At 47.8% G+C, this 26,068-nt stretch overlaps 1 protein-coding gene across 3 annotated transcripts in view; it reads left to right on the top strand.

Annotated features, from left to right (window-relative positions):
• LOC140429507 (transient receptor potential cation channel subfamily M member 6-like) overlaps window positions 1-26,068 on the top strand; it is a 426,501-nt gene that overhangs the window by 270,963 nt on the left and 129,470 nt on the right. For all 3 annotated transcript variants that reach the window (XM_072516596.1, XM_072516595.1, XM_072516594.1), the window contains exons 21-22: window positions 11,743-11,994; window positions 15,486-15,660. In XM_072516596.1, coding sequence (XP_072372697.1) covers window positions 11,743-11,994; window positions 15,486-15,660 — 427 coding nt within the window. The remainder of the gene's footprint in view (window positions 1-11,742; window positions 11,995-15,485; window positions 15,661-26,068) is intronic.

The raw sequence follows: 26,068 nt of genomic DNA, 5'->3' as shown, positions 1-26,068 counted from the left end.
TATCCAGCTGGATTTGCCAGAACCTGTGTGATGCATCTAACTTTGTGAAAAACCGGACGTGTGCCATCTCACTTGTTAGTTCCTCCCGCTTCGGGATGGGGTAGTGTTCCTGCATTATACTCTGGTTGAGATGCTTGGGATCAATGCAGATGCGCAGCTCCCCCGAAGGCTTTTTTACACATACCATCAAGCTGACCCAGTCAGTAGGTTCAGTGACTTTGGAGATGATGCCCTGGTCCTGAAATCCTTCAACTGCGCCTTCAGGCGCTCCTTCAGTGGAGCCGGAACCCGGCGTGGCATCAGGCCGCAGCAGGGTCTTGTACCGATAAGGCAGAGTGCCCATCCCGTCAAACACATCAGGACACTGAGCGAGGATGTCGTCAATGCCGGCTTGAAGATCCACGTTGTGGGAGGTCATTGTGTAGACCCGCTGCACAAGGTTTATGCATGTTTGCATGCATGTGCGTCGAGCAGGGAGGCCCTGTCTGGCTTGATGATTTCGAACCTTAGCCTTGCGTGAATGCTCCTGTTGGAGACAAGCAGATGGCAGGATCCCAGTGCTGTGATGGCATTACCGTTATAGTCCAGGAGCTGGCAGGCTGCTGGAAGGAGCTTGGGTGGCTTCTTGATGCGGTTGAAATCTGCCTGTGAAAGGAGATTGGCAGAAGCACCTGTGTCCAGCTTGAACTGGATAGAGCATTAATTTACTCGCATCACCGCATGCCATTCGTCCACAGAATCCACAGTGAGGATGGGCAGGCTCCGTGGTGATGTCGGTGAGGCATGTTCACATGTGGTGATGATGCCCACATGGTAGGGGGACTCCAGGCAATCGTTCTCTGGATCCGTAATGCTGCCAGGGTCAGAATCCTGTAAACCTTGCTGGACACTCCGAACGCACCTGCGTTGGAATTGGGAGCACTGGCCCTTGACTGGTGGTGCAGGCCTGCACAAGGCTGCATAGTGTCCAGGCTTCCCGCAGTTTAAACAACACCTGCCTCTTGCAGGGCAGTGTTTCTTTAAGTGGGTGGTACCACAGTTCGGGCACGTCATGACATCATTACGCTCCGTGCGCCGTTGCATATGCGCAGTGCAGTCGGCAGACTTTCGCACCTGCGCATACTCTCTGCCTCGTGGGAGGCAGATTTCTCAGATTCAGCCGATCTGTATTGAGAATACCGATTTTTGGCGTGCTCATGCACTGTACATGTTTCAGTCGCGACTGGCAGGGTCATATGCTTGATTTTTAAAAGCTGCTCTCTCAGAGGATCAGAGTGAACTCCAAAAACGATTTGGTCTCTGATCATGGAGTCAGCAATATCACTAAAGTTGCAGGACAGCGCTAGCAGGCAGAGGTTAGTTAAGAAGGAGTTGAAAGATTCATCTTTACCTTGTAGACGCTGTTTGAATATATAGCGCTCGAAGATTTCATTGGTGTCCACTTTACAATGACTATCAAACTTGTCCAGGATGGTCTGAAACCTTGTCTTGGCCTTCAGTGAAGTTAAACGAGTTAAAGATTTGGATGGCTTGATCTCCCGCAGTTGAGAGGAGAAGCGCGATCTTTCTTGTATCAGACGCACCCTCAAGGTCTGAGGCTTCGATGTACAGCAGAAACCTTTGTTTGAAAGTCCGCCAGTTGGCACTGAGATTGCACGAGGTCCGCAGCTGTTGAGGAGCCTGGATCTTCTCCATGGTGCCGGGATGCATTTGCTGGTCGTCACGGAATAGATTGAGGTAAACCACCTAAGGATAGCAGTCTACTGGTACCTTGTCGTGTTAAGCACACTGAGATAACACGGGCTGCAACAGGATGCAGCTATAACTGAAATAGACTTCAGACCTTGAAGTTAGTTCAATTTGATTTATTGAACTTGTCACACAGTTAGCACAGTTCTCTGTGAGTTCGACTCTCTGCTAACCTAAGTGTAATTACTCTGTCTGACTGAACCAGACTAGCTCTTAGTCACGTGCTGTAGGTGTTACGTGATATATACACCAGACTCATTCTGTAGATGTCCCTAGTGGAAAGAGGCAGAGTGTGAGTGCCTCATGACTTTTATAGTGGGAAACCACTCCCAAGTGTTCTGCCTGCTGATTGGTTATGTCCTGTTCTCTGTATTCATTAGCTGCCTGTCTGTATCTAATTATGTGCATGTCTGCATATCATGACAGGGGACTGAGGACACAGCTTTGTGGGGCACCGGTGTTGAGAATGATCGTGGAGGAGGTGTTGTTGCCTATCTTTACTGATTGTGGCCTGTGGGTTAGAATGTTCAGGATCCAGTCGCAGAGGAAGGAGCCGAGGCCAAGGTCACAGAGTTTGGAGGTGAGTTTCATAGGAATGATGGTGTTGAAGGCTGAGCTGTAGTCGATAAATTGGAGTCTGACAGAGGTGTCTTTGTTATCTAGGTGTTCCAGGGTAGAGCGCAGGGCCATGGAGATGGCGTCTGCTGTGGACCTGTTGCAGCGGTAGGCGAACTGTAGTGGATTAAGGCAATCCGGGAGGCTGGAGTTGATTTGTGCCATGACTAACCTTTCGAAGCACTTCATGATGATGGATGTCAGAGCCACTAGACGATAGTCATTAAGGCACGCTGCTTGACGTTTTTTTGGTACAGGGATGATGGTCATCTTCTTGAAGCAGATAGGGACCTCAGATTGTCGTAAAGAGAGGTTGAAGATGTCTGCGAATACCCCCGCCAGCTGATCCGCGCAAGACCTGAGTGCTCATCCGGGTACCCCATCCGGGCCAGTGGCTTTCTGTGGGTTGACCTTCGAGAAGGCTGCTCTGACGTCTGCAGTGGTGATCTCAGATACAAGTTCATCCGCGGCTTCTGGGGTGGAGGGCTCGCAGATCTCTTGCTCAAAGCGTGCATAGAATGCGTTGAGCTCATCAGGGAGGGGTGCGTAAGAGCTGACGATTTTTCATGCCTTCATCTTGTAGCCCGTTATGTCTTGCAGACCTTGCCATAGACGGTGGGGGTCCGTGTGGCTAGCCTGGGACTCGAACTTGGCCTGGTACTGTCTTTGGGCATATTTGATGGATTTCTTTAGATCATATCTGGCTTTCCTGTATAGGTCAGGGTCGCCTGACTTGAACGCCTCAGACCTAGACTTCAGCAAGCAGTGGATATCCCTGTTCAGCCAGGGTTTCTGGTTGGGAAACACACAGATTTGCTTCTTTGGCACACAGTCTTCTACACACTTACTAATGAAGTCAGTTACTGTAGTGGCGTACTCGTTCAGGCTGGTTGCAGAGTTTTTAAATACTGACCAGTCCACTGACTCTAAGCAGTCCCGTAGGAGATCATCCGATTCCTCAGACCAACAATGTACAACTTTCTTTGACAGATTCTCCCGCTTCAGTTTTTGCTTATAAGCCGGGAGCAGGAGCACAGCCTTGTGGTCAGATTTGCCAAAGTGTGGGCGGGCGATAGAGCGGTAGGCATGTTTGATATTTGTGTAGCAGTGGTCCAGGATGTTTGGGCCTCTGGTGGAACAGGTGACGTGTTGGTGGTAACTTGGTCGTACGCTCTTGAGCTTGGCCTGATTGAAGTCCCCTGCCGCAATGAACAAGGCCTCGGGATGTTTCATTCCAAGGCTATTTGTGGTGGTGAATATTTCGTCCAGTGCGATTTTTACGTTCGCATGGGGTGGGATGTAAACTGCCGTCAGGATAACGGAGCTGAACCCCCGCGGGAGGTAGTAGGGGTGGCATTTTAGCGTCAGGTATTCTAGGTCCGGGGAGCAGAAACTCGCCAGTGTTGCTACATCTAGGCACCAGGAGGTGTTGATTCGGAGGCAGTCCCCACCTCCCCTTGCCTTGCCTGAAGCCACTGTACGATCCATTTGGTGGATTGAGAAGCCCTCTGGTTGTAGGGCACAGTCCGGTGAAGCAAGAGTGAGCCATGTCTCCGCGAAGCAGAGCACACAGCAGCCCCTTAGTTCTCTTTGAAAAGTGAGTCTGGCTTTAAGTTCATCGAGCTTGTTTTCTAGAGATTGGACATTAACTGGGAGTAAGCTAGGCAGAGGGGCTTTGGGGCCGCGTTGTTTCACTCTCACCTGCAGGCCTCCACATTTTCCACGCTTCCTGGAGTGACTGCTTCTTTTCAAGCCTGGGAGACGGTGGGTGATGTACCATCAATGACCACGAGACGAAAATGGCGAAACTATTGAGGCTTTGTTGCACTAGATGTTGAGCCTCCTGCAGCTGGAACCAGAATGGAAGCAGCGCAGGAGAGCATAGACTTTTATACATCGCCTGCTGGGAGGAGCCAGCAGGCTGGGATTTACTGTGTTAACTGTAGTACAGTGGCAGTACTGTAATACACGTAGTGTGTGACCGGTGGTGTTTACCACATTCACCCCCTGTTTAAAAAAAAGTCCAGCGGGGGTGAAAAACAACCTTACAGATTGAGTCTGTCGGGGGCTTTGACCCTCCGCCGCGATCGCCTCAGTCACAGTTGTGGTGTGGGCGCCGATGTGGATACCTGCAACTCCGGGAGCGTGTTGTCCTCTCCTTCACCCAGTAGTAGATCCGGTGAAGGGACGGATACTGCTGGGGTGGGTGCTGCGGTGAGGGTCGCTGGTGGGAGGGTGAACGGCACAGGGGCGGGGGAGGCAACCGGAGGGGGAGGGGGCGGCACCAGGTCGGGGGTGGTGGTGGTTGTGGGTGGGGACCCAGCGGGTGCCAGGTCCCGGAGGGAGACTGTGTCCTGTCACCCATCATGGTGTGCCACGTAGGCGTATTGTGGATTTGCATGGAGGAGGTGGACTTTTTCGACAAGGGGATCCGATTTGTTATTCCTCGCATGCTTCCGGAGGAGGACGGGCCCAGGAACTGTCAGCCAGGTTGGGAGCAAGACCCCGGAGGTGGACTTCTGAGGGAAGGCAAACACACGTTCTTGAGGGGTCTCATTAGTAGCAGTGCACAGGAGCGACTGGATGGAGTGGAGCGCATGAGGAGGACCTCCTGCCAGCGGGAGACCGGGAGAGTCCTAGACCGAAGGGCCAGCAGGACGGCCTTCCAGACCGTCGCGTTCTCCCTCTCCACCTGTCCGTTCCCCCGGGGGATGTAGCTGGTCGTCCTGCTCGAGGCGATGCCCTTGCTGAGTAGGAACTGACGCAGCTCATCACTCATAAAGGAGGATCCCCGATCGCTATGGATGTAGGTGGAGAAACCGAACAAGGTGAAAATGCTGTGTATGGCCTTGACGACCGTGGCAGACATCATGTTGGGGCATGGGATGGCAAGTACTCATCAATTATATTGAGAAAGTACACGTTGCGGTCAGTGGAAGGGAGGGGCCTTTTGAAGTCCATGCTGAGGCGCTCAATGGGGATGGAGGCTTTCACCAGATGCGCTCTGTCTGGCCGGTAGTAGTGCGGCTTGCACTCGGCGCAGATTTGGCAGTCCCTGGTCACAGTACTGACCTCCTCGATGGAGTAGGGCAAGTTGCGGGCCTTGATAAAATGGAAGAACTGGGTGACCCCCGGGTGGCAGAGGTCATTGTGGAGAGCCCGGAGTCGGTCCACTTGTGCGTTGGCACATGTACCGCGGGATAGGGCATCTGGGGGCTCATTGAGCTTCCCCGGGCGATACAAGATCTCATAGTTATAGGTGGAGAGCTCGATCCTCCACCTCAAGATCTTGTCGTTCTTGATCTTGCCCCGCTGTGTATTGCTGAACATGAAGGCAACCGACTGTTGGTCAGTGAGGAGAGTGAATCTCCTGCCGGCCAGGTAATGCCGCCAATGTGGCACAGCTTCCACAATGGCTTGGGCCTCCTTCTCGACAGAGGAGTGCCGAATTTCGGAGGCATGAAGGGTACAGGAAAAGAAAGCCACGGGTCTGCCCGCCTGGTTGAGGGTGGCAGTCAGGGCCACGTCCAATGCAGCGCTCTCCACCTGAAAGGGGAGGGTTTCGTCGACCGCGTGCATTGTGGCTTTGGCGACGTCCGCCTTGATGTGGTTGAAGGCCCAGTGGGCCTCAGCCATCAGGGGAAAAACTGTGGACTTAATGAGTGGGCGGGCCTTGTCCGCATAATTAGGGACCCACTGGACGTAATATGAGAAGAACCCCAAGCATCATTTCAGGGCGTTGGGGCAGTGGAGGTGGGGGAGTTCCAGGAGGGGGTGCATGCGGTTGGGTCGGGCCCTAGGACTCGATTTTCCACAACGTAGCCAAGAATGGCTAAGCGGGTGGTGCGGAAAACGCATTTCTCCTTATTGTAGTTGAGGTTAAGGAGTTTGGCGGTATGGAGGAACCTCTGGAGATTTGCGTTGTGGTCCTGCTGGTAAGGCTTTGGAGGTGGCACTGAAAATCGAGACCTAGTAACAGGGCAGCGCAGAGATGGGGGAGGACGTGGAGTCTGAAGTTGCTGTACTCTACGCCCTGTACGGAGAGGGTTGCGACGCAGTACCCCCGGATTTGCACTGAATGGGATCCGGAGGCTAGGGAGATTTTCTGTGTGATAGGGAGTACCGGGAGGGAGAAGCGCCTTACCGTAGCAGGGTGGATGAAACTCTCTGTGCTCCCAAAGTCGAAGAGGCAGGTCGTCTCATGCCCGTTGATCCTTACAGTCATCGTAGCGGTCGCGAGGTTGCGGGGTCGAGACTGATCGAGGGCGATGGAGGCGAGCTGCGGAAGATGTTGGGAGTTGTTGGGCTGATCAGCGGTGGTGGAGGTATCGGCGGCCCGCGAACTGCCAGGCGAGCAGGAGTCTGGAGGCGCGGTCCAAGATGGCGCCGAAGATGGCGGCGCCCATGAGGCGCACATGGCGGATGACATCCAAGATGGCGGTGCCCACCGGCTGCATGTGGCGGACGGCGACGAAGATGGCGGTGCCCCTGGATCGCACGTGGTGGGTGTAGCGATGCTGGGCCTGGAAACGGCAGCGACCGATCGGGCCTGGAAAACGGAGACGAAGTAGCCCTTCTTGTCACACCCGTTGCAGGTCGCGCTTCGTACAGGGCAGCGCTGCCTGGGATGCTAGCTCTGACCACAAAAATAGCATTTGGGCCCTCCGGAGTTGTCTGGCTGCGGCGTGGCGCAGGATTGCGGTGTACCCGAGTCGGAAGATGGTGGGGCCCACGATGCCCATGAGGGTGCCGCGTGGTCGGAGATGTAGGACTCCAGATTGTGGAAGGCCACTTCTAGGGAGTTAGCGAGCTGCACAGTCTCTGTAAGGTCGAGCGTACCCCCTTCCAATAAACGCTGGCGAACGTAATTAGACTTAATGCCCGTGACATAGACGTCTCTCATCAGCAGTTCTGTGTGTTGGACTGCCGACACCGCCTGGCAATTACAGTTCCTACCAAGTATCCACAGAGCACTCAAGAAATCGTCCTGAGACTCCCCCAGGAGTTGCCGTCTCGTGGCCAGGAGGTGCCTGGCGAATACCCGATTCACAGTCCTGATGTACTGTCCTTTTAGTAGCGCCATCACTTCCGTGTAGGGGGACGTGTCCTGAATGAGGGGGAAAACGTGTGAGCTTACCCGTGAGTAGAGGATCTGAAGTTTCTGCGGGTCTCAGAGGGCTTCTGTGGATGTTCCGAGGTATCCTTCAAAGCAGGCTAGCCAGTGCTCGAAGGTGGCTGTGGCGTCGGCCGCGTGAGGGTTCAGCTCCAGGCGATCAGGCTTGATCAAGACGTTCATCTCTAAAATTCTAGTGCAATAAATTGATGTACCATCAATGACCACGATACGAAAATGGTGAAACTATTGAGGCTTTATTGCACAAGATGTTGAGCCTTCTGCAGCTGGAACCAGAATGGAATCAGCTCAGGAGAACTTACACTTTTATACAGTGCCTGCTTGGAGGAGCCAGCAGGCTGGGATTTACTGTGTTAACTGTAGTACAGTGGCAGTACCGTAATACACATAATGTGTGACCAGTGGTGTTTACCACAGTTAAGGGAATAGTTGTGTCCAAGGAGGTTATTCACTCTGGTCAGTGTGTGGATGGAGGATTTGTTGCCTTGCTTGCGGTTCCTGCATCGGTAGGTGAGTCTGCGCGGTCGAGCGTTCCGGGTCACTGTCGGGCTGCGGTTTGTCTTCACAGGTCGGTAGATGTCCAGACCACGCTCCGGCGCGGATGGTGTGAAGGCCGGTAAGTGTATGAATATTTATTCATAACTCCCAACAATGTTTTTTGGTCAGAATCCCAGGGCTCATAAATTATACTGGGATGGTAGAAGTCAGGCTGTTGAGGCTGAAAGCAGGAGGTGACGTTGCCTGGGTAAGCAGCACGACCAGAGAGGCATCATTCCAAGTGCCGAAGAACTGTCAGTCCAATCAGTGGTCTGGCAGCTCAGCAGCACCACTAGCCATTGCTGAGGCTGCAGATATAGTGCACCTTGATGGCTCAAAGAGGGGTAAATCCCGCATCAGGGAATGCCTGGCCAGGTAGCCAGTTCCTGGTGATTGGGGTTATGACCTCTGTGGTAGGCTGTGCCATTGCTGTGGGGCAGCCATTGAAACCAGATGCCCCTTCATGAGTCACGATGTGCCCAAAAAGGAACCCCCCGGTTCTCCGGCCCGGCGTGGGCTGAGAGAATCCCGCCCACGGTATACATAAATACACAATGTAAATATATAGACACAGGCATTGGTGAAGCATACAGGAGTGTAGTATTACCCAGTAGAGAAGATGGGTGAAGAGATCAGTCCATAAGAGGGTCATTCAGGAGTCTGGTAACAGAGGGGAAGAAGCTGTTTTTGAATCTGTTTTTGCGTGTTCTCAGACTTTTATATCTCCTGCCCGATGGAAGAAGTTGGAAGAGTGAATAATCTGTGTGGAAGGGGTCTTTGATTATCCTGCCCACTTTCCCAAGGCAACGGGAGGTGTAGACAGAGTCAATGGATGGGAGGAGGGTTTGAGTGATGGACTGGGCTGTGTTCACTACTCTCTGTAACTTCTTACTGTCTTGGGCTGAGCAGTTGCCACACCAGGCTGTGATGCAGCCAGATAGGATGCTTTCTGTGGTGCATTTGTAAAAATTGGTAAGAGTCAATGTGGACATGCCGAATTTCCTTAGTTTCCTGAGGAAGTATAGGCGCTGTTCTGCTTTCTTGGTCGTTGTGTTGACGTGGGTGGACCAGGACAGGTTGTTGGCGATGTGCACATCTAGGAATTTGAAACTGTCAACCTTCTCCACTCAGGCCCCGTTGATGCAGACAGGAGTGTGTATGATACTTTGCTTGCTCCCTGAAGTCAATGACCAGTTCTTTAGTTTTGCCGACATTGAGGGAGAGATTGTTGTCGTTACACCATTCCACGAGGTTCTCTTTCTTCCTCCTACATTCTAACTCATCATTGTTTGAGATCCGGCCCATTACGGTCATGTCACCAGCAAACCTGTCGATGGAGTTGGAGCCAAATTTTGCCATGTGCGTATAGGGAGTATAGTAGGGGGCTAAGTATATAGCCTTACAGGGCCCCCGTGGTGAGGACTATCATGGAGAAGATGTTGTTTATCCTTACTGATTGTGGTCCGTGGGTCAGGAAGTTTGAGGATCCAGTTGAGCTTGGCTGGGAGTATGGTGTTGAAGGCGGAGCTGTAGTCAATAAATAGGAGACTGACGTATGAGTCCTTGTTGGCGTGATGCTCCAGGGATGTGTGTAGGGCCAGGAAGATGGCGGCTGCTGTGGACTGGTTGTGGCGATATGCGAATTGCAGTGGATCAAGGCATTCTGGGAGTATGGAGTTGATGTGCCTCATGACCAACCTCTCGAAGCACTTCATAATGATCGATGTCAAGGCCACCGGATGATAGTCATTGAGGCACGTTGCCTCGTTCTTCTTTGGCAGGTTTCACTAGATGGTCTTCCCACAGGGCAGCAAGCCCCCCGATACAGACAATACTTCCTTGAAGATGGGAAGTTGCAATCAAATGGCTGAATTTGCCTCTGGTTGGGTGGCTTGTCTGCCAGTTTTCCAACTCTTGGAGGACACGGGTATGCCCTTCTGTACTTTACCATGCCAATATGCCAGCCCTCCATCCTCGCAGCTGTCACCAAAAGGCCTCATAAATTTCTGGCCATGGTCTCTGCCGTGCAATTTCCAGCCTTTTCACAAAATTATTCTGCAGTTTTACAGTTAACTTGTTTTACTTCTGGTATCTACTAGACAAAATGGAAATGCATGTAAACTTTAACTGTGAACAATTGATGTCAGTACTGGATCAATTTGTCAGTACAACTTAATAAGCAATGAGCGCCAATGAACCCTTCAGAAAAAGGAAACTTGTGATTATTTCTATTCTTGAACATCACGTTGTCCAGACAAGGACTCACAAGTGTTCAGATCTAATGCTGTCTATAAAGTGATCACCAGTTATTAATGTGATCTCATCCTAAGTAAGGCCCTGTTCGCCTGGGAAGCTTCTTTAACTAAGCTAACATTATGCCTGCCCTTTTAATTGGGTCATATTTTAAGAATTTTTAATATATTATACTGACCTAAGGCTGTTTTTGTTCTGTAACTGCGAGTCCAGATAGACAGATGAACAGCTTTAAAAAAATTACCTTTGGGAACATAGGAACAGGAATTGTCAACTTCAGCCAGGACTTTCATGGATTCAGAGTGACTCTGGAGCCATTTAAAATTGGTGGGACCCAATTTTGGAATTCCCACCACCATTGCTGGCAAACACTCCCAGCCTGACTGGCTTGATTGCAGGGGTAGACATCTCCAAGTACCTCCCTGCAATTTTTGTGGAGTCAGACCTGCTTGTCAATGACCCATGATTCACGGCCTCTCAGAGGAGTCATGACTCATAGTCTGGATTCAGAAAACTTTTGGGGTGTAAATTCAAAAGGTGTCATCCATGCTCCTTTCTTGCCTTCTCCATTCCAACTCAGTGCCAACTCGCACCCCCCTCATGTTCATGATCCGTTATAGCCCCCCTGCTAACTCCCCTCCCCCACCTAACAACCTGGACCCATCATTCTCTGCATACCAACTCATGGCTCTCCCATGCCCATTCACTCAGTGTGCAACCCCAAACCATGTGCAGATGATTCGCTGGCCTCCGCCCACACCTCTCACACTCATCTGCTACCTTCTGAAAGAACCCACTCATTCTCGTCCGAGTCATATGCACCCTGTGCACCACCTTTAACTGTATAAGGCTCATCCTTGCACAAGAGGTGGGTCAATCCAGGAAAGCTAGCAGTTCTCTCCAGTGGTCCAAATTAAACCCCCTGCTGAGATTATCCTTTTATGAGCCTGGGCTCTCAACCAAGCATGCATAATTAGGACAAATGTAAGAACCCTGTAGTAGAACTGGATGGCCTCATTATCCCTCACCTGGTTCATGTGAAACCTATCCTGATGGTGAAGTTCCTTTCTATTCCTCTACTGGTGCTTGTGCACCATGAAAGAAAATTCCTCTTCTCCACCACAAGTTTACCCTTGATGTCCTGCTATTTAATTGAGCTTCTAGTTCCTGATACTTTCAAAACAGGATGTCTTGCCTACTCATTCCAATATTGGTGCCCTCAACATGGATCACAACTGATCTGCTCCTTCCCTCTCGAATATCCTTCCATGTCAGTTTGAGATGTCCCTCAAGAGGTGCAAGTTTGGTGACATATTATTTTGATCTGTAAGTCCTGCTAACAAAGGATGCTTTCTGTCCATCTAATTATTGAATTGATTGGGTTATTGAACTTTGCTCAAAGACAGAAAAGAACCTGGCCTGATTTCATCTTGATTAAAACCTATGTTGTACAGATCTTCGTATCGGAGCCAGGAAAATTCAGCCGGAAGGTTAAAGTTTGGGTCCAAGAATACTGGAACTTGAATGATTCGGTGGCAATAGTCCTGTTTGCTGTGGGGTTTGGTTTACGTTGGACTGACCAGCCATTACAGACCGCTGGAAAGATTATATACTCCCTGGACATTATATTTTGGTTTGCGAGGCTTCTCGATTTCTTTGCAGTGAATCAACATGCAGGGCCATACTTGACAATGATTGGGAGAATGGCAAGTATTCAAAAATACTCCAGCTAAATTAAAGCTGTTTTCACTATTAAGTAAATAGTTTACTCCTTAGTAAATTTTTTAACATAGATTTCTCACAACTAATATTCTCAATTACATTAAAGCGTGCATGTATAAGGTTATGATTTCTTTTTATGTTGGTGGGTGGTGTCAAGTAAAAATCTGAACAAATCACAAGATAGAAAATGTAAAAATAAAGCACCTTTGAAGTGTAGTTTCTGTTGTAATGTGTAAGGCAGACATTTCTCAGTCCAAGTTTTAAAACCCGCCATTCCACCCTTGTCTCCACACAATACTGTGAATTTATATTTATTATTGATAGTTAAACAGTAAAATGTATGGAGCATGGGAGCTTTACTATAATACCGGTTGAGAAACCGGGACTGCCAATTGCGGCAAGTGACCAAGGTCTGGTCTAACGACAGCGGTAGATGGACCGCACTAGGGATGGTGTTGGGGATCCCAGTAGTATTAAAGGACAAAGTCGGGTTGAGACTCTTCAAAGCTCAAAATATAGGAGTCATTCAAGGAGAGATGTGGATGTGATATCAGCGGCTCTCCCGTATGAGGTCACGAAAGGAGGGAAACTCATAGGCACCAGTCAGGACACAGACAAAACAGTTGTGTGCCCATATCCAGTGTACGAAAATTAATATGCCCTGTGTGGAATCAGGACAACTACCGACCTAAATTTTTGGGCCAAGTGCTGGCAAGTGGGATTAGGTGGGCAGGTCAGGGCCTCTCATGCATCGGTGCAGACTCGATGGGCGAAAAAGCCTCTTCTATGATAATAAGAATCCTTATTGTCACAAGTAGGCTTACATTAACACTGTAATGAAGTTACTGTGAAAAGCTCCTAGTCGCCACATTCCGGCACCTGTTCGGGTACACAGAGGGAGAATTCAGAATGTCCAATTCACCTAACAGCACGTCTTTCGGGACTTGTGGGAGGAAACCGGAGCACCCGGAGGAAACCCATGCAGACACCGGGAGAATGTGCAGACCCCACACAGACAGTGACCCAAGTCAGGAATCAAACCTGAGACTCTGGCGCTGTGAAGCAACAGCGCTAACCACTGTGATACCGTGTCGCCACTGTAGTATTCTGTGATTCCGTGTGACATGTAAAATGAGGCCCGCAGTGCAACCACTGACAGGCCGGTGTTATTTACCATGTGCTAGATGGTTGCAATTGTTCATGTGACATTAAAAAATAAGTTACCTCAGAAATGACAAAAATGTAACAGGACTAATTTAGGTTTTTTAGACAGGAAACATATGCAAAAATAAATTGGCAAATTATAGACTATGAAGGGAAGGCTGAATGACATAGGGCAATGTTTTTCGAACTTTTTTCGAGTGACCCACATTTACAGAATGGACGACTACCGCGACCCATGCCACATTCACAAAAGATTCTCCATAATTACTGTTTAAAAAGTCACACACTTTGTTGGCACTTCTGCATTATTGAATGTAAATTTGTAAATTGAGCTGCTGTTCCACCTTAAATGACAGCTCCATCCTGATACAGGATTATTTGATTATTTTATTTTGTCGCACCCATTATTAGCATTTAGAAAATTGCATGCTTTGGAAAGATTAACAGGCTCAATATTGCAGTTTTAACAATGTCATGTTCACGCGTTCAAACCCCAACACGACCTCGGTTGGAAATTAAACTCAAAACTTCAACTTCAGAAACAGGAGCCCTAAGTGTTGAAAGAAAATCACGGTCAGACAGAATGTCACTGGACGTCTGTCAATATTGTTTCCCAGGTAATTATGTAACAGACTGAAAACATGCTAAAAAAAACAATGCTGGGCACAGCTCAGCTGACCAATATGCAAAACGTGCAGACACATTCCATTCCATACACCTGCAACATTTTAGCAGCTTCTGTATACATGAGTGTAGTTTATTCGCCAGCTTAAGTCACCTTTGGCGAACAATTCAAGCCCCGATAAAGGTAGATGCAAAAGTCCTTGCTGTAGAGGAACCGATTCAGCTGATGGAGTCCATGTAGCCACACGGCAGAGACAAATGCTTGGGGACGAGTACCTGGGAAGATTGAGTGGAGAGCAGCGGGGGAAGTGATGAACAAAAGAAGCATTCTTGAAGGACAAGAGTCCTGGTGTGGAGAGACAATTCGGAAATGGAAGGAGTGGACAATAGGGGCTTGTAGGGCTGGAGGAGGCTGTATGTCCAGCGTAGCTGAGAGAATGATAAAAGACGCACGGGGTTTGTTAGTAGCACACTGAACTCAAGAAATAATAGAGATCCTGATGCTGAACACAATAGCAGGATATGCCACCCAAAGAAAATTTTACAGGTCTCTGACTGGAAACTGCCCAACTATACTCTGGCCCAGAGAGGCAAGGAAGTCCATGGCACCGACTTCTACATCAGCCTTGTGTGGTCATACATTGTAACTCAGTGATAATTTACCTGGAGAGAAAACGGTAAACATGGTCAGGCGGTATTTGGGGATCATTTTGCTGACCTTTTGGCGACCCATGCTACACCATCCAGCGACCCATCCAGGGGTCGCGACTCCCACTTTGAAAATCACTGACATAGGGCATTAGCAAACCATCCTGTAATCTCTGACAGCAGTTCACATCAGACATAGAATGATGTTATCATCTGTCATTTATAAGATCCGATGTAAAGTTAGCTTGGCCTGTCCTAAGATGTTTGCTACATATGAAGTAAAAAAAATAGTGGTGCAATAGAAAGTATGCTTCCAAAATTGTTGGTGTGGCATACTGTTAGAGCAAATAAAACTTAATGGTGTATCTATCCCATGTCATACTTTACCCTGAAAACTGTTATGATAGGGGAAAATTTGATCTATACTAATGTGCACTGTCATATGCACTTAAAATGAAAATAAATGCTAATATAAATGCTAAATAAATTCTAATGAAGGTATGAATAATAGTTAAAAATGAAATGTATTTGTAGTTATGGGATACAAATTTCAGTTTCACTTTGTGGTTCCTAAATATTATGGTGACACTATTGTGAGGCCTTATTCCTGGCCCAAAGTCTATTCACAGCAAGCAGCGATTTAAAAAAATCTCTGTTGTACTTGTCCCTAGTGAGGCAGCACACTGGAAGTGGAGACCCAGAAAGAATACCCTGATATCTATAATGCAGTAGCTCCTGTTCAAAACCTTGCAAAGGACTTTGGGGATATTGTGATATTGAAGCGCCATCGATCCTAATTTAGAAACTAGCTCCCAAGTAGATAACTAGCTCCCTCTGAAACTGTACAATTTTTTTTTTGAATGGAAATAATAATTCTTGCAATTATCAGACAAAAGTAGTGGAGGGTTTGGGATTAATTGTACCTGTTGTTAGATTTGGGCTTATGCTAACCTGAAAACTGTTTCAGACAAGATATGCAAATTATTCTCTATATAATATAATTCTTGCTGCAAAATAAATCTACTTCCTTTTGTTTCAGACGACAAACATGTTCTATATAGTGATTCTGATGGCAATTGTTCTCTTGAGTTTCGGGGTGTCAAGAAAGGCTATACTTTCTCCAGTAGAAGAACCATCTTGGCGACTTGCTCGAGATATAGTGTTCCAGCCTTATTGGATGATATTTGGTGAAGTCTATGCTGGTGAAATTGATCGTATGTATTCAGATATTTATATCTATTAATACAACATCTGATATCCATAAATACATGAGTTCGACTGCAAGTTAGGATAACATTTTGGTACAAGACATATAAAGTCACAAGTAACCCAGTGCTGCATTTTAACTGGAAAAAAGTTTGTAATTCTCTGATGCCTGCCATGCGATTGAGACTGTGTTTTTACTTGTGTAAACAATACTTGCAGCATACACTCACTGCTCAGAGTGAAGGCAGCTGTGAATACCACAAATGTTTTCTCTTATTAAGTAGTCTCAATGAAGGATTATGATCTACAGCACAGATGAAAGGGAATAGGAGAGAAGACTTGCACAAATAATTGAAATACATCTGATATGTATGACGTCTAAAAATTAGGCAGAGGATGACTACCAAACAGCATTTTACTATTGTGAGATGTTTGTATTTTTAATTGAAATTTTTCACGCAATTAATTTAAAACGATCAATAATAAGATGAGAAGACAAGTTCTTATTTTGAAGTATATTTATTGAAGTTGTACATTTAAAAAAAATAATGCAAAAAGAAAACACAGGCATGTTACAGCTCAGCAAGAAAGAAAGTCTCAACTTAATGGTGGAAACAGAGGAGCAGGAGAACAGCAATATAGCTGGTTCAACACAATCATTCAGCTCAACTTGATGCCTCTATGCGTACCGCCAGAGAATAAGGAAGGACAAGATAAGGCCATGAAAACATGGTAAACGGATGCACACCTTCCTATGGGGTGTTTGCTCACAATGACCACAAGAGTTCAGGATAAATCTTTTGCTCCATATTCGGGTACGCACTGTGGTAACCACTGTATTGTATTGTATTGTACTGCTGTATTGTTACATGCTCATGTATAAAGGTGGCCAACCTCCAACCCTGCCCACATTCTGGGACCGGCTGCCAGTAGGTGTCTTTAAGCTGATTAAAGCCACAGTTTTTCTCCCGACTCCTCATCTGTCGTCAATTGATGGTACATCAATTTAATCAGCTTAAAATGTTCAGATGGATCCATCGCTAAAACCTGATCGGCTGGAGCTGGACCCCCAAGCAGCCGACGCCACTATTACGTTTGAACACTGGCTACGCTGCTTCGAATCGTACGTCGAGTCCTCTTCGATCGCCATCGCCGAGACCCACAAGCTGCGAATCCTCAACTCCCGGGTGAGCCCGCAAGTATTCCTTATCATCAGGGACGCTGAGTCGTACGAGGATGAGATAACGCTGTTGAAAGGACAGTATGTTAAGCAAGTCAACGAGGTGTATGCAAGGCATCTCCTTGCCACCAGGCGACAGCGCCCCGGAGAATCACAAGCCGAATTTCTGCGCGCATTGCGGGTACTCGGCCGGACCTGCAGTTGTAAGGCTGTATCGGCCTCCGAGCACACAGATCCGGGACGCCTATATCGCAGGCATAAAATCGAATTACATCCGCCAGCACCTACTAGAAGGGGGTACACTCGACCTCCAAGAAACAGTACGGATTTCGGACTCATTAGAAGTGGTCTTCCGCAACTCGGATGCCTACACCTCCAACCACGAGGCACCCTCGTGGACGTCGTGGACACTGCCATCACCCGACCCGGGGGCACTGCAAACCCGTGCCGTGCAGCAACCTGCCAATCCCAGAGGCCCAAAATGCTACTTCTGTGGCCAGGGTAAGCACCCCAGGCAACGCTGCCCAGCAAGGAGCACGATGTGCAATGGGTGCGGTAAGAAGGGCCACTTCTCTAAAGTCTGCCAGGCCCGAACTGTTTGTAAGCCCAGCAGCACTGCGTGTAACTTATGGGGGCCGCCTTCTTCAACACCACCCGCCACGTGTGACCCGTCGGGCTGCCACCTTGGCCGCCATCTTCGACGCCACCGCCACGTGCGACCCGTGGGGGCCGCCATCTTTGCCACCCACCACGTGCAACCTGTGGGGGCCGCCACCCACCACGTGCGACTCGCAGGGGCCGCCATCTTTGATTCGCCCCGCCGCCTCCCGGAACCCCTGCTCATCCGATCGGCCCGCCCACCTGCCGAAGATCGCCACCATTATCCTCGACCAGTCTCGACCTCATCACCTCGCCAAATCCATGATGGCAGTCCGGATCAACGGTCATGAGACGACCTGCCTGTTCGACTCCGGGAGCACAGAGTGTTTTATTCACCCAGATACGGTACGTCGCTGCTCCCTCCCAATCTTACCCGTGACCCAGAAAATCTCCCTGGCTTCCGAATCTCATTCCGTGGAAGTTCGTGGGGACTGTGTTGCAACCCTTACAGTACGGGGCGTTGAGTTCAAACGGTTCAAACACTATATCCTCCCACAGCTGCCGTGCTACTAGGCCTTGACTTCCAGTGCCACCTCAAAATTCTTACCCTGGAGTTCGATGGACCCCTGCCCCCCCCCCTCACTGTATGTAGCCTCTCGACCCTTAAAGTCGCCCACCCCCGCTCTTCGCTAACCTCATCCCGGACTGTAAGCCTGTCGCTACCAGGAGCAGACGATACAGTGCTCGGGACAAGGCCTTTATCAGGTCGGAGGTCCAGTGACTCCTGCGGGAAGGGATCATAGAGGCCAATACTAGCCCCTGGAGAGCCCAAGTGGTGGTCATCAAAACTGGGAAGAAGCACCGGATGGTCATCGACTACAGTCAGACCATCAACCGGTACACGCAGCTCGATGCGTACCCTCTTCCCCGCATATCTGACATGGTCATCCAGATTGCGCAGTGCCGAGTCTTCTCCACCATCGACTTGAAGTCCGCGTACCACCAGCTCCCTATCCGCCCGGAACACCGCCAATACACTGCCTTCGAGGCAGATGGCCGCCTCTACCATTTCCTCAGGGTCCCCTTCGGCGTCACCAATGGGGTCTCGGTCTTCCAATGGGAGATGGACCGAGTGGTTGACCAGTACGGGCTGCGGGCCACATTCCCGTATCTGGATAATGTCACCATCTGCGGCCATGACCAGCAGGACCATGACGCCAACCTCCAAAAATTCCTCCACACCGCCAAGCTCCTTAACCTCACATACAACAAGGAGAAAAGTGTTTTCCGCACAACCTGCCTAGCCATCCTTGGCTACGTTGTGGAAAACGTAGTCTTAGGGCCCAACCCCGACCGCATGCGCCCCTCCTGGAACTTCCTCTCCCCCACTGCCCCAAGACCCAGAAGAGATGCCTGGGGTTCTTCTCCTACTATGCCCAGTGGGTCCCCAATTGTGCGGACAAGGTCCGCCCACTCATTAAATCCATCTCTTTTCCCCTGACGGCTGAGGCCAGCCTGGCCTTCAACCACATCAAAGCAGATATTGCTAAAGCCGCAGTAGACGAGTCCATCCCGTTCGAGGTGGAGAGCGACGCGTCCGACTTTGCCCTGGCTGCTACCCTCAACGAGGTGGGCACACACGTGGCTTTCTTCTCACGTACCCTCCAGGGCTCCGAAATTCGACACTCCTCTGTCTAAAAGGAAGCCCAAGCCATTGTGGAAGCTGTGCGACATTGGAGGCATTACCTGGCCGGCAGGCGATTCACTCTCCTCACTGACCAACGGTCGGTTGCCTTCATGTTCAATAACACACAGCAGGGCAAGATCAAGAATGACAAGATTCTAAGGTGGAGGATCAAACTCTCCACCTATAATTATGATATTGTGAATCGACCTGGGAAGCTCAATGAGCTCCCAGATGCCCTATCCCAAGGTACATGTGCCAGCGTACAAGTGATGAGTACTCATGTTTCCTTTTCGCCATCCCATGCCCTGACATGACCTCTGCCACAGTCATTGAGGCCCTGCACAGTCTCTTCACCTTGTTCGGTTTCCCCACTTATATCCACAGTGATCGGGGTTCCTCTTTCATGAGTGATGAGCTGCATCAGTTCCTGCTTAGCAAGGGCATTGTCTCAAGCAGGACTACCAGCTACAACCCCCGGGGTAATGGACATGTGGAGAGGGAGAACACGACGGTCTGGAAGGCCGTCCTCCTTGCTCTACGGTCTAGAAGTCTCCCTGTCTCCCGCTGACAGGAGGTCCTTCCCGATGCGCTCCACTCCATCCGGTCGCTCCTGTGCACCGCCACCAATGTGACCCCTTATGAGAGGATGTTTGTTTTCCCAGGAAATCCACTTCAGGGGACTCGCTCCCGTCCTGGCTGACGGTCCCAGGGCCCGTCCTCCTCCGGAAGCATGCGAGGAGCCATAAGTCGGATCCACTGGTCGAAAATGAAATGAAATGAATGAATGAAAAGGTCCTTCTTCTCCATGCTAACCCCCAATATGCCAATGTCACACACCATGACGGGCGAGAGGACACAGTCTCCTTTCGGGATTTGGAAAGGATTAAGCTGATTAAAGCCACAGTTTTTCTTCCGACTCCTCGTCTGTCGTCAATTGATGGTACATCACGCACCAACACACAGCTCCCTCAACTCCAGCAACACTAGAGTCACCAATGACACACCACTAAACCCTTCCCTCCCCTCAGACCAGAGACCCATCTGTACCACTGCACCAATCACTGACTCTCCACACCCACCGCAACAAAAAAGAAACAATGCAAAGAAAACACGCATGAACCCAGTTCCAAAAGGATGCCACAAACATACCACACAACACAACACAACCCCAATCTCAGGCACAGAGCTGACCAATCATCACTCCTCACATCCACACCGAGAGGAGCAGCAGCTATCGATTAAGATTAATAATAATATATTAACAATCTTTATTGTCACAATAAAGGGAGAGGAGAGGAGTGAGGATTTTTTTGTCTGTGAAGCCATCAAGCCATCGTTAAATATTGAGCATGCCCATAACTGGGGCTTTGGGGCAACTGCAGCTGCTGCCTTTCTGTCTTACCAAACACTTTTAGGACAGAGCCCTGCTCTTGGTTATATGCTGGTGGACACTTTCCCTTTGACTGTGAGCAGCCTCTAGCTTCACAGCTGAAGGCTATTGTTAATAAGGATTTGGTATTTATATGAGTATTTCACAGCACTTCATAGCTGCAGGTTGGGTCTGCTGTCTGATCCTGTTGGTGGCTGCAGATCTCTGGAGGCTGCTGTTGCTGTTTACTTCCATTTCTGTAGCTGGAAAGAAGGATTTTTTTTCTAAGATACCTGGGTCCTGGAACACCGGGCTCAGGGCGATGTATGGGTCCAGAAGGCAATCTGATTTGAAGCAAGAAGAAGCTGCGGGACCTGGTGCGCGACATTATTCTAAATGGGCCACCTGATGACGCCGTTGAAGTAATGCTTTCGCAGATTGCTGATGCTTTTGATGCTGGTGTGGTGAGTGCTGCATGTAACTGGCATGTCACCACAGGTCTAAAGCTTTGGGAGGCATGGTAGCATAGTGGTTAGCCCTGTTGCTTCACAGTGCCAGGGATCCAGGTTCGATTCCCGGGTTGGATCACTATCTGTGCGGAGTCTGCACGTTCTCCCCATGTCTGCGTGGGATTCCTCCGGGTGCTCCAGTTTCCTCACACAAGTCCAGAAAGACACGCTTATTAGGTTAATTGGACATTCTGAATTCTCCATTGTTGTGATCTCTATATGGGCATGTACACAAGGGGTTAATGTGTAATCAGTAGCACCACATGATCACTAGATAGCCGGACCAACAGGGATATAAAAGGCAACCACATTGGGTCTCTGGCTCTCTTGGGGGTGCACTGTGACCAGGGCAATAGCAGACTAGTTCAGATGGCTAGTGGAGTTACGTATAGTTACTGTAGTTAGATCTTGTTTCCCTCATCACTAGTATCAACGTTAAAGTAAAGAACTCATGCAATTATTGTTATGGTTACTCAATAATCCTTTTGATACTACTGGACGTGTTTAAGTCTTCATCGACATTCAGAAGACCTCTTCATTAACCAAGGATTGAGTAGCAAATGTTACCTACCACACATGTGGTAACAAAACATGGCACCAGTCGTGTTGGCTTTAACAGAACTAGTTAGATTAGGTTAGACAAAAAGAGAAGAAAATTCAGATTGGATATTCGACTGTGGAAGACTTTGCAGCAAATGGATCCTCGACGACTAACTATGGGACTCATTGGACCTCTAGGGCAGCTGGAAACAACCGGTAATTTAAATTATAACTGGAAAGGATTTGGACAGATATTCCAAAGATTTATCGCAGCTAATGATTTAAGCACGTCTCTGATGCAACGAAAATAGCACTACTACTCTCAATAGGAGGGCATGAAGCTAGAGAAATCTATAATTGCTTTAATTACTTAGAAGGTGAAGACAACACCAAAATAGAAGTAATATTCAAAAAAATTGATGAACACTGTAAGAGTCAGTCTGGAGAGATGCTGGAAAGATTTAACTCTTGCCATAAATGCCGGAGAAACAGAGGGCCCATCACTGATTTTATTACAAATCTCAAGTTAATACCACAAGGCTGTGATAATGCTGATTTCAGAGACGCTATGATAATGCATCAATTAATTTCTGGACTACCTGACAAAAATTTGAAGGAAGAACTTTCACACGATAAGTATTTAACTCTAGAAACTGCTATACAAAAAATACCTTGCTTATGAACAAAAACAAAATCAACTGTGAGTCTTTACAAACACAGAATCAGTATCTAGAAAACAAAATCGGTAAAAATGGCACGAACACTCACCACGAGGCAGAGGTAGGATCTCATTCGATGCAACAGCGCTTTTTGATTGACAGCCATCTTGAGCGAGAGCATTCCAGCCAGTACGCACGTGCGCACTTCTCAAAAAGAAGGAAAACGGCAAAATACACTCGGGAAGCGGCGCATGCGCAGATGCGAAAAGAGCGCACAGTAAAGGAAACTCGAATTGCGCATTCGCAATCGATTCCTACGCATGACGTCACGAGCGTCATGCCGTTGGAGGACCCGGACCACGCCCACTTAAAAGGGAAATGCACGAAAATGAACAAAAAGACATTTAAAGCTGCAAAAACAAATTTTCTTACATCAAAAGACAAAACAATGCACGAGCTTACACCAGCAGTTAAAAATAACCTCCGCAGTACCCTGCCACAAGCAGTTTGCACCATCCAAAGAGGAGAGCACAGTGATTTGCTCATTGAAGAATACTACTCAGATGATATCTTCAATGGACATAGAAAGAACAATGACAAATCCGAAACAAAAAGAGATGATTTGTTCATTGAAGACTACTGCTCAGACATGGATGAGTTATTCGGAATTGTTGATCATTGCATCAGCAACATGGTTGAAAAGCTCAACACGACTCTTCTCATGGTAGATAAATCCAATACCATGATGCCATGGCAGATCGTCGATACATTGGATGACAGCAATATCCAAGATGAAGACGATGCCACACAGAGAGCACAGATCGACTCGACAGTGAGAACACTGCATGACTCCACAGAGAGAGCGATGACAGACTCCACAGAGGGAGCGATGAAGGACTCCACAGAGAGAGCGATGAAGGACTCCACAGAAAGAGCGATAAAGACTTCACAGAGAGAGCCATGAAAGACTCCACAGAGAGAGTGATGAAAGACTCCACAGAGAGAGTGACACAAGCCTCCACAAAGAGAGCGACGCAAGCCTCCACAGGCAGCTCGGTGACAGACTCAAAAATGGGAGCAAGCAAAAACTCCATAGCGAACGCCATACATGAACAAGACTACAAAGGTCTATCCACCTTATCTGCGCAACCAGCAGCAGACTATGAAAGTCTACCAAGCTCATGTGAACAACAAAAAGACTATGACAGTCTGCCCAGCTTATTTGAGCCACCAGAACCAAGCTCATTTAACCTCCAAGAAGACAGTCTACCCAGCTTATTTGAGCCACCAGAAGAAGACTATGAAAGTCTACCCAGCTCATTTAACCAACAAGAAGACACTGAATGTCTACCCACTGTATGTGAGACAAGTGACAAGGAAATCACAATTCCCATACAGGATATGCAGAATCAAAGCGAGACTGACAGATCTCAGCTCGTCTGCACAGAAGCACTCAACAATCAGAGGAGGGCTACTCATGAGTCCAGAGAGACCACGTCAATTGAAATCTTGAAGATTTTGACTCCAGAGGAGGAGCACCAAGAGTCCAGAGAGACCACATTAATAGAAATCTTGAAGATTTCGACTCCAGAAGAGGAGCACCACGACCCATAACAAAATGAAATTGTGAAGATTTTGACTCCAGACGAGGAGCACCAAGACCCATAAGAGAATGAAATTGTGATGATTTTGACTCCAGAAGAGGAGCACCAAGAAACCAAACGTGATTCAAATGAACCAGAAATAACTCCAGAAGAGGAGCACAAAGAAATCAATGATGATTCAAGTGAACCTGAAATGACCCTAAAAGTGGAGCACCACAAAATCAATGATGATTCAAGTGAACCAGAAATGACTCTAGAAGAGAAGTACCAAGGAAGCAAAGAAGAGGAATCAAATCCACTACAAATGACTAATGTCACCAACATCAATGCAATATCAGATCATTCTCACAATTCTCAAGAAGAAACGCTCAATGTAATAGATACCACAACGGACACTGACATCAATGACTGTGGCAATTACTCAAATCATCCACATGGAACACTCATTGAGCGCAACAAGAACAAACATCGCAAGACGCACAGCAGAAACAAGAACAACAACAGCATCAGCAAAAACAACATGCAGCTCAACAAGAACAGCAAAGACAACAAGAACAAAAACAGAACCAACAAACACGGCAAGAAAAACAACAAGAACAACAGCGAAAACAACATAAACAGAAACAACAAGCACAACACAAACAACAACAAGAACGACAACAACAAGAACAACAACGAAAACAACAAACACAGAAACGACAGAAACAACAACAATGAAACAACAACCTGTACAACAGGGTACAACTCTGCATATGAAAGACAATGCCACAGCACACTGCGAAACAATGACAAGACTACAAACATGCCAAGGCATGACAAAGAATCTCACAAATTCACATCTGCTCCAGAACAAGCAAGCACGCCAGCTTTCAAGGCAGATGACAGACTAGATCAATACCGCAAGCACAGGAAAAAGTCCAGGTCAGACGACAAAGATGATATACAGAATCAATACCGCAAGCACAGAAAAAAGTCCAGGTCAGACAATGGTGTAACACAGAATCGCTACCACAAGTATAGAGAAAAAAAAAAGAAAGTCAAAATCAGACAACAAAGTGATTCGACCATTCGAACACCTCATGATGACTTGATGGTCACTTAAACACAAGAACACTGATGACGTTCACAAAGAAATAACAACATCAGCATCACCACTTCAACACCAGAAGACGGAAGCAACTCAACCGAACAAATTCATAAAGTTTGGACTCACAAATTTTTTAATGAAGATTGGACTCGGAAATATTAATTGGCTTTGTATAATCATCAAGATCATCACAACTTGTACATAACATCATTTGTCTACCTATTTCATGCAAGCGGAAAAACCTTAGAGACTAAATGTATTGACATTTGATGGACTAACTCATTGATTTTATGTAATGCATTTGCAAACTGCAACCATTATGTTTGTTCAATTTTCTTTACAATATACAGAAAATATGTCACACGAAAAAAAGGGGATGTAATGATCTCTATATGTGCATGTACACAAGGTGTTAATGTGTAATCAGTAGCACCACATGATCACTAGAGGGCCGAACCAACAGGGGTATAAAAGGTAACCACATAGGGTCTCTGGTTCTCTCGGGGGTGCACTGTGACCAGGGCAATGGCAGACTAGTTCAGATGGCTAGTGGATTTATGTATAGTTACCATAGTTAGATCTTGTTAACCTCATCACTAGTATCAAAGTTAAAGTAAAGAACTCATGCAATTATTGTTATAGTTACTCAATAAACCTTTTGTTACTACTGGACGAGTTTGAGTCTTCTTCATCGAGATTCAGAAGACCTCTTCATTAACCAAGGATTGAATAGCACATGGTACCTACACACAGGTACCAGAACATCCATCAGTGTACCCGAACAGGCGCCTGAGTGTGGCGACTAGGGGATTTTCACAGCAACTTCATTGCAGTGTTAATGTAAGCCTACTTGTGACAATAATAAAGATGATTATTATTATTCAACTGCACTTTGAGCGCCAGTGGAATATGTGGATGACAGGATTTGTTTGGGTACAATCGGGCTGTGTGGAAGGCTCTGCACATCTGTACAGAGAATGGCACTGATACGTGGAACAAGTCACACATTGATGGACAGATCATTTCTGGGCATGATAACACATTCTCCGGCGTATCCTCCATGTCTGTTGAGGAATCTGCAATGGGTGATACTGTGTTATTTTGTTAAAGTGAGCTGATATAGCCTTGTATCGGTACCAATGTGGAATGGTGACATTTCCTTGTTTAATGTTTAGTGCGAT

The sequence above is a fragment of the Scyliorhinus torazame genome, chromosome 9 (genome assembly GCF_047496885.1).
Source record: "Scyliorhinus torazame isolate Kashiwa2021f chromosome 9, sScyTor2.1, whole genome shotgun sequence".
NCBI classification, from domain to species: domain Eukaryota; kingdom Metazoa; phylum Chordata; class Chondrichthyes; order Carcharhiniformes; family Scyliorhinidae; genus Scyliorhinus; species Scyliorhinus torazame.
Note: the sequence above shows the minus strand (reverse complement) of the source record. Positions and strands in the feature narration are given on the sequence as shown.